Source organism: Mobula birostris, chromosome 31, assembly GCF_030028105.1.
Source record: "Mobula birostris isolate sMobBir1 chromosome 31, sMobBir1.hap1, whole genome shotgun sequence".
Taxonomy (NCBI): Eukaryota; Metazoa; Chordata; class Chondrichthyes; order Myliobatiformes; family Myliobatidae; genus Mobula; species Mobula birostris.
Window position 1 is genome coordinate 36,247,731 of NC_092400.1, and position 18,526 is coordinate 36,266,256.

An 18,526-nucleotide genomic window follows, 5' to 3' on the forward strand; every position below is an offset into this window, starting at 1 on the left:
CTACCCACCTGCAGTTCTCCACCAGGTGCTGCACGATCTTGTCCAGGACCTTCTCAAACAGAGCAGTGCGGATCCACAGGTGCTTGAGGGCCTGTGCAGACAGGTTTGGCACTTTCTGGGATTTCCGTGCGTTCTCCTGAGGGACTGCACCTTGGGCCTTCCTGCAGAATGCAAGTCATGCATCATCAGAATTATAACAAGGAAGTCCCATTTAGCCCCACAGGCTGTGAATAAACCAATTTTTAAAACTGTCCAAGTGAAGGGTCACACCCCACAACATTGTCTGTCCATTTCCTTCCATAGATGCTGCCTGGCCCACTGAGTCCCTCCAGCACTTTGTACATTGTTATACTGTATATTACATTGCATCTTTGGTCAAGTCATATGCCCACAGACACGAGTCTGTACTACTAAATATTAGAACAGGTGACCAGAATCTCGGATGGAGCAGAAGACCAGGAATGGAATTCCTCAGCTTGGGGTCTATTACCCATTCACCCTGCCCTATACATGCAACCACCCTGACTCATTCCAAAGTTCAATCACCTGGCGGCCGGTAAATAGATTTAGGTCAACTCCCACTCTCAGTCCCAAATTCTGAACTTTTTAAACGGAATGGGTCAACAAATGTCACGATCTGCAGCAGCTCCCTCCACCCATGATCCTTCACTTCTGCTATTGCTGGTTGTGGCACACTGGTTAAACTACTGGACTGCAACACACATCAAAGTTGCTGGTGAACGCAGCAGGCCAGGCAGCATCTCTAGGAACAGGTACAGTCCACATTTCGGGCCGAGACCCTTCGTCAGGACTCCTCGTGTCTGCGTTTTTAAAAAAACTACTGGACTGGCCTGGATTAACAATCCGGAGATCTGGGTTCAAATCCCACCATGGCAGTGGTGGAATTTTACTGGAAAACAGCTAGTCACAGGCAATGGAGGCACAAGAGTCTGCAGATGCTGGAATTGGAGTGACAATTATTATTATTCAAATGATTATTAACATTTTTCTCCAGATTCCAACATCTGTAGTCACTGATATCACAAGGTATTATTTTGTGATCACAATTCCCTGTTCAACATTGCTAAAGTGGAGTGCTGCATGTCTGATTCACTCAAGCTGTATTGTATTCAAATACAGACTGCTACAACATTCATGGACTCAGGGTCTTGGAGATTTTTTTGTGTGACTGTATTTTACTGGTATCTTACATGTGCTTGCTATCTCGTACTGTGTGTGCTTTATGCCACATGTGACTGTTGGTACTATGTTTTGCACCTTAGCCCTGGTGTAACACTGTTTCATTTGGCTGTATTCATGGGAATTCATGTATGTTGATTGACAATTAAACTTGAACTTGAGCTGGAGTTATTTCTTTCTTTGCTCTGGACATTAGCAGGTTAAAACTCCCCTGGTTCACTCACATCATTCATGGAAGGGAAACTGTCGATCTGGTCTATCTGGAGTGTGACCCCAGTCTCAGTCATGTGCTTGACCTTTTCTTTGTCCACCTCTAATGGGTGAGCGACCCTGAGGCTTGAAAAGGCATTTGTCCGACCACACATGGAGTATTGTGAGCAGCTGTAAGAAAGGATGTGCTGGGATTGGGAGAGGGTCCAGAGGAGATTCACAAGAATGATCCTGGGAATGAAAAGGTTAACATACGAGGGGTCCCAGGGCTTTCGTACAGAGAGTGGACAGACAGGAGAAAATCTGCAGATGCTGGAAATCCAAAGCAACACACACAAAATGCCAGAGGAACTCAGCAGGCCAGGCAGCGTCTATGGAAGAGTAAACATTCGACGTTTTGGGTTTACTGGTCGTGATGAAGGAACAGGGTTAAGAGGGAAAATAAATCAGCCATGATGGAATGGTGGAACAGACTCAATGGGCCGAATGGTATAATTCTGCTCCCTTGTCTTATGGTCTTATGGATCCAAGCTCAGTTCAATGACAATAAAGAACAGGAATCAAATGCTGCTGTTACTAGCGACATCAAGAAAAATGAACAGGAAAAAAATTTGTGATGCAAAGGATACCAGAGGTTACTCAAGGAAAAGCAGGTCCTTGGAGAAAGTCAGAAACGGACAGGATTTGCAGATGATAACCGACACTGTGCTCCAGACAGGTCTCCTCCACTTGTATAAGGCATAGTGCTCTCTGTAAGTCATTCTGTTGGGCTCCAGGAGTGCTGCACTGTCAGACGTGCTGACTGTCAGTTCGGACATTATATCTGTCCTCGTTCTGAGGGATGCTGTGAGAAGCTCTCACCGTCCTGACCAGTATTTATCCCCTATCCAACATTTCTCAACATTATCTGATGTCTGCTGCTTGCACAAAGACTACAACATGTTCTTTACTGGATGTAAACAACTGAGGAGATGACAGACTCTACCCAAGTCCTCTTACTTCCGTCTCCTGTGTGCTGCTTTACTGCTAGGAATGACTGACTGGTACCGTACTGTCTCACAGCTCCCACTGAAGCAGGTTCAATCCTGACCTTGGATGCAGTATCTGTGTGTGCTCTTCCCTGAGATCCTGTGGGTCTCCCAGATTCCTGCCTTATCCCAAAGACACGCTGGATGGTAATGTAACTAAGTAAATGAGCCACTAATGATCTGGGTGGCAAGATGGTGTTAATGTAAGAGGGAATAGGCTCATTACCATCATCATCATGTGCTGTGTCGAATGACATGGGCCAACATGGTCTTTTGACCAAGATTGCACCTTGCAAATTTTCCTGCAGAGGTGGTTTGCCATTGCCTTCTGGGCAGTGTCTTTACAAGACGGGTGACCCCAGCCACTATCAATACTCTTCAGAGGTTGTCTGCCTGGTATCAGTGGTCACATAACTAGGACTAGTGATACGTATCAGCTGCTCATACAGCCATCCACCACCTGCTCCCATGTGACCCTGATCAGTGGGGGTGCTACACCTTGTGCAAGGGTGACCTGCAGACTAGCGGGGGGAAGGAACACCTCACACCTCCTTTGTTAGAGATGTATCCCCACCCTGCCACCCACAGAACAGATTACAGCAAAACAAGTTGGGTAACAGGACTATAGGGATTGTCCTGAGGGGCAACATAGTCTCATTGGGCTGAAAGGTATCCTCTTGTATGCAAACAGTAATGGAGTGGCTAGTGTAACGCTATAACAGAGCCAACAACCCGGGCTCAATTCCCACAGCTGCCTGTAAGGAGTTTGTATGTTCTCCCCGTGACTGCATGGGATTCCTCCGGGAGCTCCAGTTTCCTTCCACAGTCCAAACATGTGAATTGGTCACATGTGTGTAACCGGGCAAGCACGGTTCATCGGGCCAGAAGGGCTTGTTACCAAGCTGTATCTCTGAATAAATAAGTAAGTAAAATCTGCAGGAGTTTAAACCTCAAGTCACCATATTAATGACTGGAACAGAGAATAAACTACAGTACTGGGAGAATGCAACAGGAACATATTATGAAGACTCAAGTAACTGCAGGTGATGGAATCTGCAGCAAAATATTAAGAACAGTTGACTAATAACTTTTACATACTCTGCCGCAGCACTCAGATTGTTTCCAGTCCTGCAGCATTATCTCTACATTGACCCCATCACCTCCTCTGTCAACTCGAGCCCACTCCCCACGAGCAAGAGAAGTCACGAACCCCCGGCGCACCGACTCTCTGCTGTCCACAAGGTTACCTGCTCTCAATCAGCTGCTCCAGCTCCTGCACCTTCCTGCACAGCTGCTCGGCCAGTGGGAACGTCTTCGCCACCTTCATGAAGAGGGCAGCGATCTTGTTGCTCCGCAGGAAGCCTGCCGCCCTGCGCTTGAGTCCGTGCAACACGCAGGCTTCCACTGCAGCTGGGGGGGCGTAGAATGAGACCACAGGTGAGGAGGCATTAAAACGGCCCTCCCTGGCATTAAACCAACCCCGCTTCTTGGGACTACATTTGTTGGCGCTGGAGAGGTTCAATTGGAGGCTCACAAGTATGATCCATGGAATGAAAAGCTTGATGTATGAGTGTTTGATGCCTCTGGGCCAGTATTCAATAAGAATTCAAAAGGATGAAGGGGGATCTCATTGAGACCTAGCCGACACTGAAAGCATCTAATCGGAGAGGACATGGGAACATGGTAGAGCTGACACCAGAGGGAGGTGATGGGCAGGTGCGAAGAAGAGGAGGGGTGAGAGGGGAGCCAGAATGAGAAATGGACTCACTACTGTCAGGAAGGATACTGGAGCATCAGGATAAGGACTGCCAGACTGGGTAACAGCTTCTTCCCCTGGGCTGTGAGACTATAAATACCCTGCTGCCATTGAGGTCTCATCACCAGGACAGCGAGTTTACCTGTGCCGCGCACTACCTGCATTTTGAATTATATTTTGTTAATTTATTTGTGGTAATATCTGTTTTATGTGCTGTGTGTGATATATGTTTTGTGGGTGCACTGTGCTCTGGAGGAACGTTGTTTCGTTTGTTTGCTTATATGCACAGTCAGATGACAGTAAACTTGAACTTAAGAATGGGAAGAGGGAAAAATTAGCAGAGGTTAGAGAAATTGATTAATTCCTTCTAATTCTGCCCTTTACCTTCTCCACCTATCATCTCCCAGCTTCTTACTTCATAAACCTTCCCCACCCACCCACCTTTCCTCTCATCTGGTCTCAGCTATCACCTGTCAGCTTGTACTCCTTCCCGTCCCCCACCTTCTTATTCTGGCTTTGGCCCCCTTCCTTTCCAGTCCTGAAGAAGGATCTTGGCTCAAAACATCACCTGTATATTCCTCTCCTGATCTGTTGAATTCCTTCAACATTTTTGTGAGTGTTCCTCAAGATTTCCAGCATCTGCAGGATCTCTTGTGTTTGCGTTAGAGGAAGTGCAGGTAAACGATAAGGTACAAGTTCATAACAAGGAGCAGAAGATGGGAAAAAGTGGCTGAAAAAAGAATCTGCCATGTTTGGATGGTGGAGCAGACTAGATGGGCTGAATGACCTATCCTGCTCTTACATCTTATGAAGTCCATCTTCAGCTTTAACCTTGCTTCATGGACCATTGGATCCTGTCTTGCTGCACTGCTTGCGACATGACCTCTGAACTCCCCACCTAACCTATCAACCTTTACCCTCCCAAGCACCTGATGGTCAGCATGGGTCAAAGGCCAAATGGCCTGCTGTGGGACTGGATGACTCTGAATCTTCCCCCCCCCCCCGCCACCCCCCCGAGCCGCTTTGATTAACAGATGTGTTCAAAGGTACAGAAGACACCGCATATTTTCTCAGATATCCCCTCTATCGTCCTTGAGTTATTTTTCTCCCAGATTAGAGATGGAGATAGAGGTAGATGTGGAGATGAAGCTGGAGAGGTAGAGAGGGAGAAAAAGTGACAGGTAGAAAGAGAGAGAAAGAGAGAGGTAGAGAGTGAGGGGGGGAGGGAGGGGGACAGAGAGAGAGGATAGGAAAGGGGTAGAGAGGGGGAGAGCGAGAGCGAGAGAGAGCAAGAGAGAGTGAGATTAACTAGATATCTCACATGCTAAAAGAGGAATACTTGATCTCTCAATCTGTGGTATCTTGTTGTGGCTCCTGCATTTATTTGTCTATCTGAACTGCACTTTCTCTGTAATTATAACACAATAACCAGCTTCTGTTTTCCTTTTAACCACCTCATTGTAATGGTGTATGGTACACTGAACAAAAGCTCTTCACAGAACATAGAACCATACTGAGAATACAGGCCCTTCAGCCCATGATGTTGTGCCAACCTTTTAACCTACTCCAAGGATAAATTAACCCTTCCCTCCCACAAAGCCTTCCATTTTTCTTTCCTCTATGTTCCAGACTAAGAGTTTCTTAAGTCCCTGATGTACCTACTTCTACCACCACCCCAGCAGTGTATTCCTTGCACTTACCACTCGGAATAAAACACTTATCTCTGGCGTCTCCTCTGTACTTTTTTCCAATCACCTTAAAACTTCGTGCAAAAGTTCAAAGTTCAAAATGAATTCATTATCAAAATACATATACATCACCATACACAATCGTGAGATTCATTTTCTTGTGGGCATACTCAAAAATCCATAATAGAATAATAACCACAATAGAATCATTATGTTTAAAATGATTTTAACTGCACCAACTTGAGGGTTCAACCAGTGTGCAAAAGACAACCAACTAAGGAAATACAAAAAGAAAGAAATTATAATAACAAAATAAATAATAAATATCAAGACCATGACATGAAGAATCTTTGAAAGTGAGTCCATGGGTTCCTCCATGTTTTTACGGTCAAAGCGAGCTTCAAAAGTATTGAGCTCACCTGGAAGTGAATCCCTGTTGTCACCTATGTCGCTTGGTTTAACTTTATAAGAGATGATAGCATTCAAACTCGGCCACAACTGTCAAACATCATTCTCTGATTCAAGTTTAGTCTGGAATTGCCACTTCGCCTGTAAGATGGCTTTCCTGAGATCATACCTGGACCTCCTGTAACTTCCTTGGTCACCAGACTTGAATGTCTCTGATCTGGCCCTCAGCAGATTGAAGAGCTCATGGTTCAGTTAGAGCTTCTGATTGGGGAAGACTCGGAATGACTTAGTGGGACAAGCTCATCTACGGCTGTTTTAATAAAGTCCATTACAACCCTGGTGTTCATTCAGATCTCTAGATTAGTGCTTCAACACGGCCCAGTCCTCTGACTCTGAGCAATCCTGTAACCTCTCCCCTGCCTCCCGCAACCTCCTCTTTGTTGTCCTAATCTCCAGAGCTTTGCACTTTAGCCTCGGCCTGTATGTAGGCAGCTAGGAGAAGGACAACCACGTGATCAAATTTACCAAAATGCGGTCTGGGCATGGAACGGTATGCATTCCTTATCTTAGTGTAACAGTAGTCTAGTGTGTTGGGACCTCCAGTTTTACAGGTTATATGCTGGTGGTAGATACCCTCTTGTATCAGCCATTTCTGGCCTGGGAAAAGGTATTTGGCTGTCCAGCCTATGCCTCATCATTTTATACACCTCTATCATGTCACCTCTCATCCTCCTTCCCACCACAGCGGAAATCCCTACCTCACTCAACCTTTCCTCATAGGACATGCTATCTAATCCAGGCAGCATCCTGGTAAAGCTCCTCTGCATCCTCCCTAAAGCAGGGGGTCCCAACCCCAGTTCATGGTAGGGTCCCGACCTGGCTAATGGTAGAGTTCCGACCTGGTTAATGGTAGGGTTCCGACCTGGTTAATGGTAGGGTCCCGACCTGGTTAATGGTAGAGTTCCGACCTGGTTAATGGTAGGGTTCCGACCTGGTTAATGGTAGAGTTCCGACCTGGTTAATGGTAGGGTTCTGACCTGGTTAATGGTAGAGTCCCGACCTGGTTAATGGTATGGGTCCCGACCTGGTTAATGGTATGGGTCCCGACCTGGTTAATGGTAGAGTTCCAACCTGGTTAATGGTAGGGTTCCAACCTGGTTAATGGTATGGGTTCCAACCTGGTTAATGGTAGGGTTCCGACCTGGTTAATGGTAGAGTTCCCACCTGGTTAATGGTAGGGTTCCGACCTGGCTAATGGTAGGGTTCCAACCTGGCTAATGGTAGAGTTCCGACCTGGTTAATGGTAGGGTTCCGACTTGGTTAATGGTATGGGTCCCAGCCTGGTTAACGGTAGGAGTCTTAATGTGGTTCATGATAGGTGTCCCACCTCGGTTCATGGTAGGGGTCTTAACCTAGTTAATAGTAGGGGGGGTTCCTAACCTTGGTTCACGGTAGGGGTACAAATCTCAGTTCATGACAGGGTTCTGAACCTTGGTTCATGATACGTGTCCCACTTCAGTTCATGGTAGGGGTCAACCTAGTTAATGGTAGGGGGTTTCCTAATCTCGGTTCACAGTAGGGGTACAAATCTCAGTTCATGGTACGGGTTCCAATAGTTCATGGTAGGGGTCCCAAACTAGTTAATGGTAGAGTTCTGAACCTCAGTTCATGGTAGGGGTCCAAACCTCAGTTCATGGTAGGTGTCCAAACCTTGGTTCATGGTAGGGGTCCAAACCTTGGTTCATGGTAGGGGTCCAAAACTCAGTTTATGATAGGGGTCCATGGCATTAATAAAGACTGGAAACCCCTGATCTAAACATCTTTCCAATAAAGATGAGATCAGAACTGACCACAATATTCTAAGAGTGGTCCAACCAGAGCTTTTTTTTAGAGCTGCAACCATACCTTGAGGCTCTTGTACTTGCTGTATTTCGATACTTGTGACAATTACAAATCAATCCAACCCCATCTCCCATAATTCCCAGCTTGCTACGAGATTAACCCTCTAATTTACAGTGCCTTCAGGCACTCCCAGCCAGTGATCGACAGGTGCACGGCACAAGTCAGCTCCTGCACCCCATGAAGTGGTGGATTTTAGCACACCATCAGCACAGGAAACACTGGCATTTCCTGCCAGCTCCTGCCTTCCCCTTTGCGCACAGCTCAGCATTTCATTGGGCAGTTGGAAGTCAATGCTGATGCCGTGGAGATGGAGAGACCACACAGGCCTGGCCAGGCAACAAGGATGTACAAGGGTGAATTACCCCTCAGAGTCAGTGAGTGCTAGAAGGGGAAGTAACTGAAAGAGAGCAAGTTGCAAAGAATGGGATTGATGGTGTTGCTTTGCTGGGAGCCAGGATAATCAATGGGTGAAGAGGTCTCCTCTGTGTTGTGGTATGGGAGGGGAGGATCGTGCTAGCCAGTCTTACACCTGCACAAAGCATCATTGACAGTATGAATGGTCAAGAGAGCAGGAAGAGGAAGGATGTGGTCCTAACACCCAGTACACAGAATATGGATTATAGCTGATAGGCATGGAATTATGGAAATGGACAAAAGGTCTGGCAGAGGCTGGAGTTTAATGAGCCTTTCTTTACCCAAAAGGTAGTGTGGGTGGGCGGGTGGGCAGAATGTATCTCACTGCCAAAGCAGTGGAATTTCTCTCCACAGCTGATTTGTGTCCCCACAGGGACTAGGAAGTGAAAATAGTCTAATGAGTACCCCCACCATCCAGGCAGTACTCTCTTCTCATTGCTGCCATCATAAAGGAGGTACAGGACTGTTAGATCCCACAACATCAGGTTCAGGAACAGTTAATACCCTTCAACCATCAGGCTCTTGAATCAGCGTGGACAACTTCACTCACCACAATGAGCCTTAGTTCCCACAACATCAGGTTCAGTAACAGTTAATACCCTTCAACCATCAGGCTCCTGAACCAGTGTGGATAACTCACACACCACAATGAGCCTTAGATCCCACAACATCAAGTTCAGTAACAGTTAATACCCTTCAACCATCAGGCTCCTGAATCAGCGTGGATAACTTCACGCACTATTACTGTGAACTGATTCCACAACCCATGGACTTACTTTCAAAGACTCTGTGAATCATGTTCTCAGTATTATGTACAGTACGTATATGTGGGTGGTGGGGTGGAGATACGTCTCTACCAAAGGAGGTGTAAGGCACTTCTTCCGCCCCACTAGTCTGCAACCACTGAGGTTAGGCTAACTGGCCTAGAATTTCCTTTCCTTTGCCTTCCTCCCTTCTTAAAGAGTGGAGTGACATTTGCAATCTTCCAGTCCTCCGGGACCATGCCAAAATCAAGTGATTCCTGAAAGATTACGACCAAAGAATCCATTATCTCTTCAGCAGCCTCTCTCAGGACTCTGTGATGTAATCCATCTGGTCCAGGTGACTGATCCACCTTAAGACCTTTGAGTTTTCCTGGCACTTTTTGCTTTGTAATAGCAATGGAACAGTAATAGATATGTATGTATGTGTGTGTGTGCATGTATCTATTTATTTTATTTATTTGTACAGTTTACCTTCTTTTGCACGTTGGTTGTCAGTTTTTTTGTGTCGTTGTCATTGATTATATTGTATTTCTTTGTTTCAATGTGAATGCCCACAAGAAAATGTATCTCAAGGCGGGACATCATGACCTGTATGCACTTTGATGATAAATTTACTTTGAAATTTGATCATGATCCAGCAGTGGTTTCCAGACTTCTTTATGTTGTGGATTCTTACCCTTTGCCAAGGGGTCTGTGGACCCCAGGTTGGGAACCCCTGTGATACAGGAACAGTTACTCTCAAGTTGTTCACAGCTCTAACCTTACCTCAGCAATGGAACACTATGACCACTCCTGGATTTGTTCTCAATTGTATGTTTGTGTCTCCCCCTGCTCCACACTGTGGTCTTGACTTTGCACAATCTTTTTATTCACTTCATGGAATAATTTATATTCTCTGTGTTGTCTGTACCTACGTGCCTATGATGCTGCTAAAAACAAGTTTCTCGCTGTACTGGTGCTAATGACAATATCCTTGGCTTAACTCCTAGGCAACAAATTTCTGTGAATCGACAATGAGTTCACCGGGCTCCCCAGAGGTAGGGGTGATGTGATGATGCAGACTGCCCCAGCTGGATTCAACGTCTGCATTATTAATTCACCAGGGCGGCTATAAAGTCCAGGAGAGGCTGAGGATCAGCGTGTGTGAGCAAGGCCTTGAGTCAGGGCCTGGTAAGCGAGCAGGTTCCCAGGACTGAGAGTGGAAAGCAAACAAGACGTGACTCTGTCCCACTGGGTACAATCTGATGAACAGCCAGCAGGCAAGCAGGATCTCCAAGTGAAATTAGAAAAGCAATATTCCTGGATCTATCTGAAGCTCCTAACTGCTCTGTTTCCATGGCAACCGTCGGCTCCATGGCTCCTGATGAACATTTCTTGCTGCTCTGACCTCCTACAGATAACAATATCACTCATAATCTCCATCACGTCTCATCTATGCAGCTCAGTCACCTCAATCCTGCCACCTGTTGCCATTCCCAGTCAAACCCCTTCACAGCCAAAACTCCCTCCTCCATCCAACCCCTCCCCTCCAGCCTGTCCCTCAGCTGGGCCAGAGCTCTGCCAGATCACCGTCAGTAAACTGACCATCACCCAGAACTTCATCACCACTGGAAGCACGAAAACTATAAATGATATGGTTTCACGTGAGGGTCCAGAAGAGGGTCACAAGAATAATCCCGGGATTAAGAGGTTCCATGTATGACGAGAGCATTCAATGTCTCTTGTCCTGCACTCAGTCAAGTTTGGAACCATGAGGGCAAATCTCACAGAAACCTACCAAGTACTGAAACACCTGGGTGGAGTGGATGTAGAGGAAATGTTTCCATAGATCTGAAAGTGCAGCCTCAGAATAAAAGGGCGTCCTTTTAAAAGGGAAATGAGGAGAAATTTCTTTAGCTGGGTGGTAGTGAATCTGTGGAATTTGTTGCCGCAGAAGGCAGCCGAGGCCAATTAGGTGTCTTTAAGGCAGAATTTGACAGGTTCTTGATTAGTAAGGTGATTAAGGGACAGAGGGAAAAGGTCGTGTTGCAGCTACATAAAAACTTCAGTCACAGCACACTTAGGAATTGTGTGCATTTCTAGCCGCACTATTATGCGAATGATGTGGAGAACCACAGTCCATAGACAAGTGCAGAGATATTTCAGGGCCTCGTTCCCTGCCTGGTAACTAATGGGGCAATGAAATACAAGCTACGTGTTCCAGATGAACTCTGAACATTCCCCCATCCCCTCCCCCCTGCCAGTTTGTACTCCTTCCCCTCCCTCCACCTTCTTATTCTGGCTTCTTCCCCAACTCCTTTCCAGCCCTGATGAAACGTTGCCTGTTTATTCATTTCCGCTGATACTGACTGACCAGCTGAGCTCCCCCAGCATTTTATGTGTGTTGCTCAAGATTTCCAGCTTCTGCAGAATCTCGTGTGGTATAGGGCAATTATTCCTGTCCATTTTTAGCACACGGGGAGATAGCACACTCGACCACTGCTACTCTCCCTTCCACAATGCTTACAAAGCGCTCCTCCGTCCACCGCTTGGGAAGTTGGACCACTCCTCCATCCTGCTTCTGCCCATGTACAGGCAGAAACTGAAACAAGAGGCAGCCATTGTGAAAACCATCCACCGCTGGTCCGACCAATCAGTCTCCATGCTACAGGACTGCTTTGATGATGTTAACTGGAATGTGTTTCTTGATGTGGAAGTCTCCGAATTTACAGAAGGGGTCACGGGCTTCATCCAGAAGTGCAGCAAGGACGTTGTCCCCCAAAAATCAGTCAGGGTCTATCAGAACCAGAAACCCTGGATCAACAGTTCCGTGTGTGCTGTACTCACTGCGCGAGACAGAGCTTACGTTGCCGGTAACCAACAGGAACTCAAGAAATGCAGCTACGATCTACACAAGGTCATCAGGGCAGCAAAACGACAATACAGGGAAAAGATCCATACACAACTCTCCACCAAAAACACACGCAGCTTATGGCAAGGTCTGCACAACATCACAGACTTCTGCCAACATTGCTGCCTTTCTCCCAGATGAGCTCAATCTAATTTACGTTTGGTTCAACGTCGCCAACACTGAGCCACAGAAGCAACCTGCACCTTGTTCATCTCTGAGGCTGAGGTATGCAGGTGTTTCCAGCAAGTGGACAGCCACAAGGCTGCAGGACTGGACGGCATCCCAGGGCGGGTACTCAGGATGTGCACAGCACAATTGGCTGGTGTGTCTGCAGGCATTTTTAATCTCTCCCTCTCCCAGTATAGAGTGCCCACCTGCTTCAAAACATCCACCATTGCCCCATACCTAAAAAGACCAAGGTAACATGTCTGAATGACTGTTGTCCTGTCACACTCACCTCAATAATAAGCAAATGCTTTGAGAGGCTGGTCAAGGACTATATCTGTAGCTTGCTACCACCCACACTGGACCCCTACAATTTCCCTACTGACACAACTGATCGACAGCTCAGTATAGCCACAGCTCTACACACTGTCCTTACACATTTGGAGAAGAAGGATGCTTATGTCAGAATGCTGTTCTTGGACTACAGTTCAGCATTCAACACCATAATTCCCTCCAGACTGGACAAGAAGCTCAGAGACCTCAGCCTTTTCCCTGCCTTGTGTAGCTGGATCTTGGACTTCTTGTCAGATCGCCGGCAGGTAGTAAGAGTGCCCCTCTGACCCTCAACACAGGTGCCCCTCAGGGCTGTGTCCTTAGCCCCCTCCTTTACTCTCTGTACAACCATGACTGTGTCGCCACCCACAGCTCCAAACTGCTAATTAAATTTGCGGATGATACTACACTGATCGGCCAAATCTCAAATAATAACGAGGCAGCCTACAGAGAGGAAGTCATCACCCTGACACTGTGGTGTCAAGAAAACAACCTCTCCCTCAATGTTGCAAAAATAAAGGAGCTGGTTGTGGACTACAGGAGGAATGGGGACAGGCTCACCCCTATTGACATCAATGGACCTGGGGTTGGGAGCATGAACAGTTTCAAGTTCCTCGGTATACACATCACCGAGGATCTCACGTGGTCTGTACATACTGGCTGTGTGGTGGAAAAGGCACAGCACCTCTTTCACCTCAGACGGCTGAAGAAGTTTGGTGTGGGCCCCCAGATCCTAACAGCTTTCTACAGGGGCACAATTGAGAGCATCTTGACTTCCCGCAATTGGAGGATTCTGCAGGGAGTGGTGCAGACAGCCCAGCGCATCTGTGGATGTGAACTTCCCACTATACAAAGACCGGTGTGTAAAAAGGGCCCGAAGGATCATTGAGGACCTAAGTCACCCAACCACAATCTATTCCAGCTGCTACCATCCAGGAAACAGTACCGCAGCATAAAAGCCAGAACCAACAAGCTCCGGGACAGTTTCTTCCATCAGACTGATTAATTCACTCTAACACAACTGTATTTCTAAGCTATATTGACTATCCTGTTGTACATACTATTTATTACAAACTACTATAATTTGCACATTGCACATTCAGATGGAGATGTAACATAAAGATTTTTACTCCTTGTGTATGTGAAGGATGTAAGAAATAAAGTCAATTCAATTCAATTCAAAAACATTGGGCTTGCTCAAAAACATTTGGATAAGCCATTCCAAAGAGCAACACGGTAACGTAGTGGTTAGCACAACACCTTACAGTATCAGTAACCCGGGATCAATTCCTGCTGCTGTCTGTAAGGAGTTTGTACATTCTCCCCGTGACTGCGTGGGTTTCCTCTGGGTGCTCCAGTTTCCTCCCACAGTCCAAAGGCGTAGTGGTTGGTAGGTTAACTGGTTGTAAATTGTCTTGTGATTAGCCTAGGATTAAATCGGGAGTCGGTGGGCGGCGTAGTTCGAAGGGCCAGTAAAGGCCAACTCCACACTATACCTCAACAGAAACACAGAAAACATACGGCACAGTACAGACCCTTCAGCCCACAAAGCTGTGCCGAATATGTCCCCACCTTAGAACTAGCTAGGCTTTACCTATAACCCTCTATTATTCTAAGCTCCATGTAGCCATCCAGGAGTCTCTTAAAAGACCCTATCGTTTCCGCCTCCACCACCATCACCAGCAGCCCATTCCATGCACTCACCGCTCTCTGCGTAAAAAACTTACCCCTGACATCTCCTCTGTACCTACTTACAAGCACCTTAAAACTGTGCCCTCTCGTGATAGCCATCTCAGCCCTGGGAAAAAGTCTCAGACTATCCACACGATCAATGCCTCTCATTATCTTGTACACCTCTATCAGGTCACCTCTCATCCTCCGTCGCTCCAAGGAGAAAAGGCCGAGTTCACTCAACCTATTCTCATAAGGCATGCTCCCCAATGCAGGCAACATCCTTGTAAATCTCCTCTGCACCCTTTCTATGGCTACTAATTAAACATAAATAAATAAAAAGAACTGTTCCAACATTCTCACTGACAGCCCCACCATTGGGCACCAGTGTTGACAGAGTAACACCTTCCTGCAGTCTGCCACTTTCATTAGCAAGTGGGTGTGAGGCACTTGTTAAACATTTTAACACAGTAAACTCACTGAAAGTAGAACTACCAGAAGTCTATACTTTTTACTTTATTGTCGCCAAACAATTGATACTAGAACGTACAATCATCACAGCAATATTTGATTCTGCGCTTCCCACTCCCTGGAGTACAAATCGATAGTAAATATTAAAAATTTAAATTATAAATCATAAATAGAAAATAGAAAATGGAAAGTAAGGTAGTGCAAAAAAACCGAGAGGCAGGGCAGGGATCAGGGAATACTGGTGTCGAGAATGTGGGCAGGTCTGAGCTGGCTATCTGTCAACTCAGCCCACACTGGGGAGAATCCAGAACAAAATGGTCAGCAGAGATCCCGTTTGTGGTGCTCCAACTGCACCAAGTCTGGGACCAGGGGCTCCCAAGACCCCCTACTGAGGGTCCATGGACCCCAGATTGGGAACCCCTAAGGACTTAATTGGCAGAGGAATAGCAACTTCAAACAGGACCTCCAAAGTAATGTAGGCAATCCAATACCTCAGTGCCACGTTATTTGCAAGTTCAAAGGTGAACAGGAAACACGGACATGCCTTGAGCTTACTAATCAGTGTCAAGACTGAGCTTTTCTCTTTGGAGTGAAGGAGGTTGAGAGGCAATTTGATAGACACATAGAGCATTACAAGAGGCATAGACAGAGTGGACAGCCTGCATCCGTTTCCATGAGGCGGCAATGGCTAATATCAGAAGACATCCTTTTATGTTGAGTGGAGAAAAGTTTAGAGGAGGTATCAGAGAGAAATTTTTTATTAAACAGAGAGTGGTGAGTGCGTGGAACACACATCCAGGGTGATGGTGGAGACAGAAACATTAGAGACATTTAAGAGACTATTAAATAGGCTTATGGATGAAAGGAATATGGAGGGTTTGAGCTGTGTAGTGGGGGGGGGGTAGGATTTAGAAAGAAAGAACGGACATTAACTTTATTTGTCATGAGGACTTGCTGGGGTTAGCCTGCAAGTGTCACCATGTTTCCAGTGCCACCATAGCATGCCCATAACTTACTAACACTAACCGGCATGTCCTTGCAATGTGGAAGGAGAGCAGAGCACCTGAAGAAAACCTATGCATTCATGGGGAGAAAGAACAAACTCCTTACAGACAGCGGCAGGAATTGAACCTAGATTGTGGTCACCGGCGCTGTGGCCAACTGCTACACTACTGTGGTATGCAGGCTCCAGACTGATCATGAAGTAGGGTCAGCACAACATTGTGGGCCAAAGGGCCCTTACTGTACAGTTCTATGTTCTACTCCGAGTCACTTTGCTTGCCTTCCTGACGTCAAACTCTAAACAGGAGCTCTCTTCCAAACTCCAGACGACTGGGAAAACAGAGAGAACCATTCAACTCAAAAATGTAATGTCCCCATGACCTCGTGGGAGCTTTGAAGGGAGAAGGAGCTCGAAGGAAGGGACTGAGTACCTTTGTCTCTCCATCAGGAGTGCGGGAAAACACAATGCCCAGGCAAAGGGGGCGCACTACCTCGCAAAATCCCACTCGTATCTGCTCCCCCATCAGTGAGACCCACTCTGGCCTCATCAGCAACCTGGAAGTCACAGAATCATAGAGAGATACAGTACTGAAACAGGCCCTTTGGCCCATCGAATCAGGGCTGATCACCCATTTACACCAATCCCATATAAAACCATAAGGCATAAGGGCAGAATCAGGCCATTCAGCCCATCGAGTCTGCTCCGCCATTCCATCATGGCTGATCCCAGATCCCACTCAACTCTATTTACCTGCCTTCTCACCATACCTTTGATGCCCCGACCGATCACGAAACAATCAACTTCTGCCTTAAATATACGCACGGACTTGGCCTCCACCTCAGTCTGTGGCAGAGCATTCCACAGATTCACCACTCTCTGGCTAAAGTAATTTCTCCATATCTCTGATCTAAAGGGCCACCCCTCAATTTCGAGGCTGTACCCTCTAGCTCTGGATACCCCCAACAAAGGAAACATCTTCTCTACATCCACCTTATCCAGACCTTTCAAAATTTGGTAGGTTTCAATGAGATCCCCCCGCATCCTTCTAATTTCCAGTGAGTACAGGCCCAAAGCTGCAAAACGGTCCTGAAATGTTAACTCCTTCATTCTCGGAATCATCCTCGTGAACCTCCTCTGGACTCTCTCCAATGCCAACACATCCTTTCTGAGATATGGGCCCAAAACTGTTGACAATACTCTTAAGTACAGTCTGATTAGTGTCTTATAAAGGCTCAGCATTATCTCCTTGTTTTAATATTCTACTCCCCTTGAAATTAATGTCAACATTGCATTTGCCTTCTTTACCACAGACTCAGCTTGTAAATTAACCTTTGGAGATTCCTAAGTCTCTCTGCACCTCTGATGTTTGACACTAACCCCGTTTGATTTATTGGAACATAGAACACCACAATTTGACTCATGAAGTTGAGCTGACCTTTTAACTTACTCTAAGTCAATTCTAACCTTTTCGTCTGACAGAACCTTGCATTTTCCTATCATCTATAAGAGTTTCTCAAATGCACCTAAGAGTCTCCAACTCTTAAAAGCCTCTACCAGCACCCTGCAGGCACACACTGACCAGTCTCTTCATGTTCTCACAACACTTTCATCAACCCCAGGTTCACCTACACGCTGGGAGAAATTTGCATTGACCAGTTAACCTACCAAGCTGGCCTGCACATCTCCAGAATGTGGGAGGAAACCAGGAACGTGTGTGGTCACAGGGAGAACGTGCAAACTCCACACAGTGAGCACCATAACCTGTGTCCCCAGTGCTGTGAGGAGGGCAGATCTACCAGCTGCACCACAACACAGTCCTCACATCCTCCAGAAAAAGAAGCCAAGCAAGTTATCTTAAACGCTGGGGCATTGCCTCAGACTAAGGGGAGAGATATCTCCATTTAGCATGAAGGGAAAGGCAGAGGCTCATAGTAGGTGTTTGGGATTAGTGTATAGAGTTGTTATTTTTCTTTCTGGTATAACTTTCCTATGTTTACTTGTATTTTTATATAATCACCTACTGTGTAGACATGTGATTGTACAGTCAATTTTCCAGCAATTACAGTGCAATTGCTTCTGTAATTTGCTAGAAGCTTCTTGGTTTTCAGTAGCAGATGTCACACCACTTGAACCTGGCTATTTTATAGTTTATCACTGGAATGCTATAGAGTCATAGAAAAGTACAGCACAGAAACAGGCCCTTCGACCCATCTAGTCTGTGCTGGACCATTTAAACTGCCCAGTCCCCTCCATAGCCCTACCATCCATTACCCTATCCAAACTTCTCTAAAACACTGAAATCGAGCTCGCATGCACCAATTGGGCTGCTGTTATCTCTAGTTTGAGCACCAGAAAACCACAGCAGCTTTTTCATTTCTCCTTTCTTTGTTCTCTTGGCTCCTCGTGCTTTGTTCTTCTAACACTCAATAAAACGGCCATGTTTTATTCCTCATTCTTGACTTCGGAAGAACATTTGGATCACAAAACCATCAGGATCCAACAGTTACACACATAAAATGCTTGAGGAACTCAGCAGGTCTGAAACGCTTCAACAGTGTCAGCCGGAAATGGTTATTCATTTCCACAGATGTTCGCCTGGCCTGCTGAGTTCCTCCTGCATTTT

The 18,526-nt window shown here is 46.3% G+C and overlaps 1 protein-coding gene across 1 annotated transcript in view; it reads right to left on the reverse strand.

Moving 5' to 3' along the window:
• Positions 1 to 18,526, reverse strand: part of sgsm1a (small G protein signaling modulator 1a) — a 125,862-nt gene that overhangs the window by 82,630 nt on the left and 24,706 nt on the right. Inside the window, exons 3-4 of the mRNA XM_072247548.1 lie at positions 3,686 to 3,848; positions 9 to 161 (exon numbers count right to left, since the gene is read on the reverse strand). Coding sequence (XP_072103649.1) covers positions 9 to 161; positions 3,686 to 3,848 — 316 coding nt within the window. The remainder of the gene's footprint in view (positions 1 to 8; positions 162 to 3,685; positions 3,849 to 18,526) is intronic.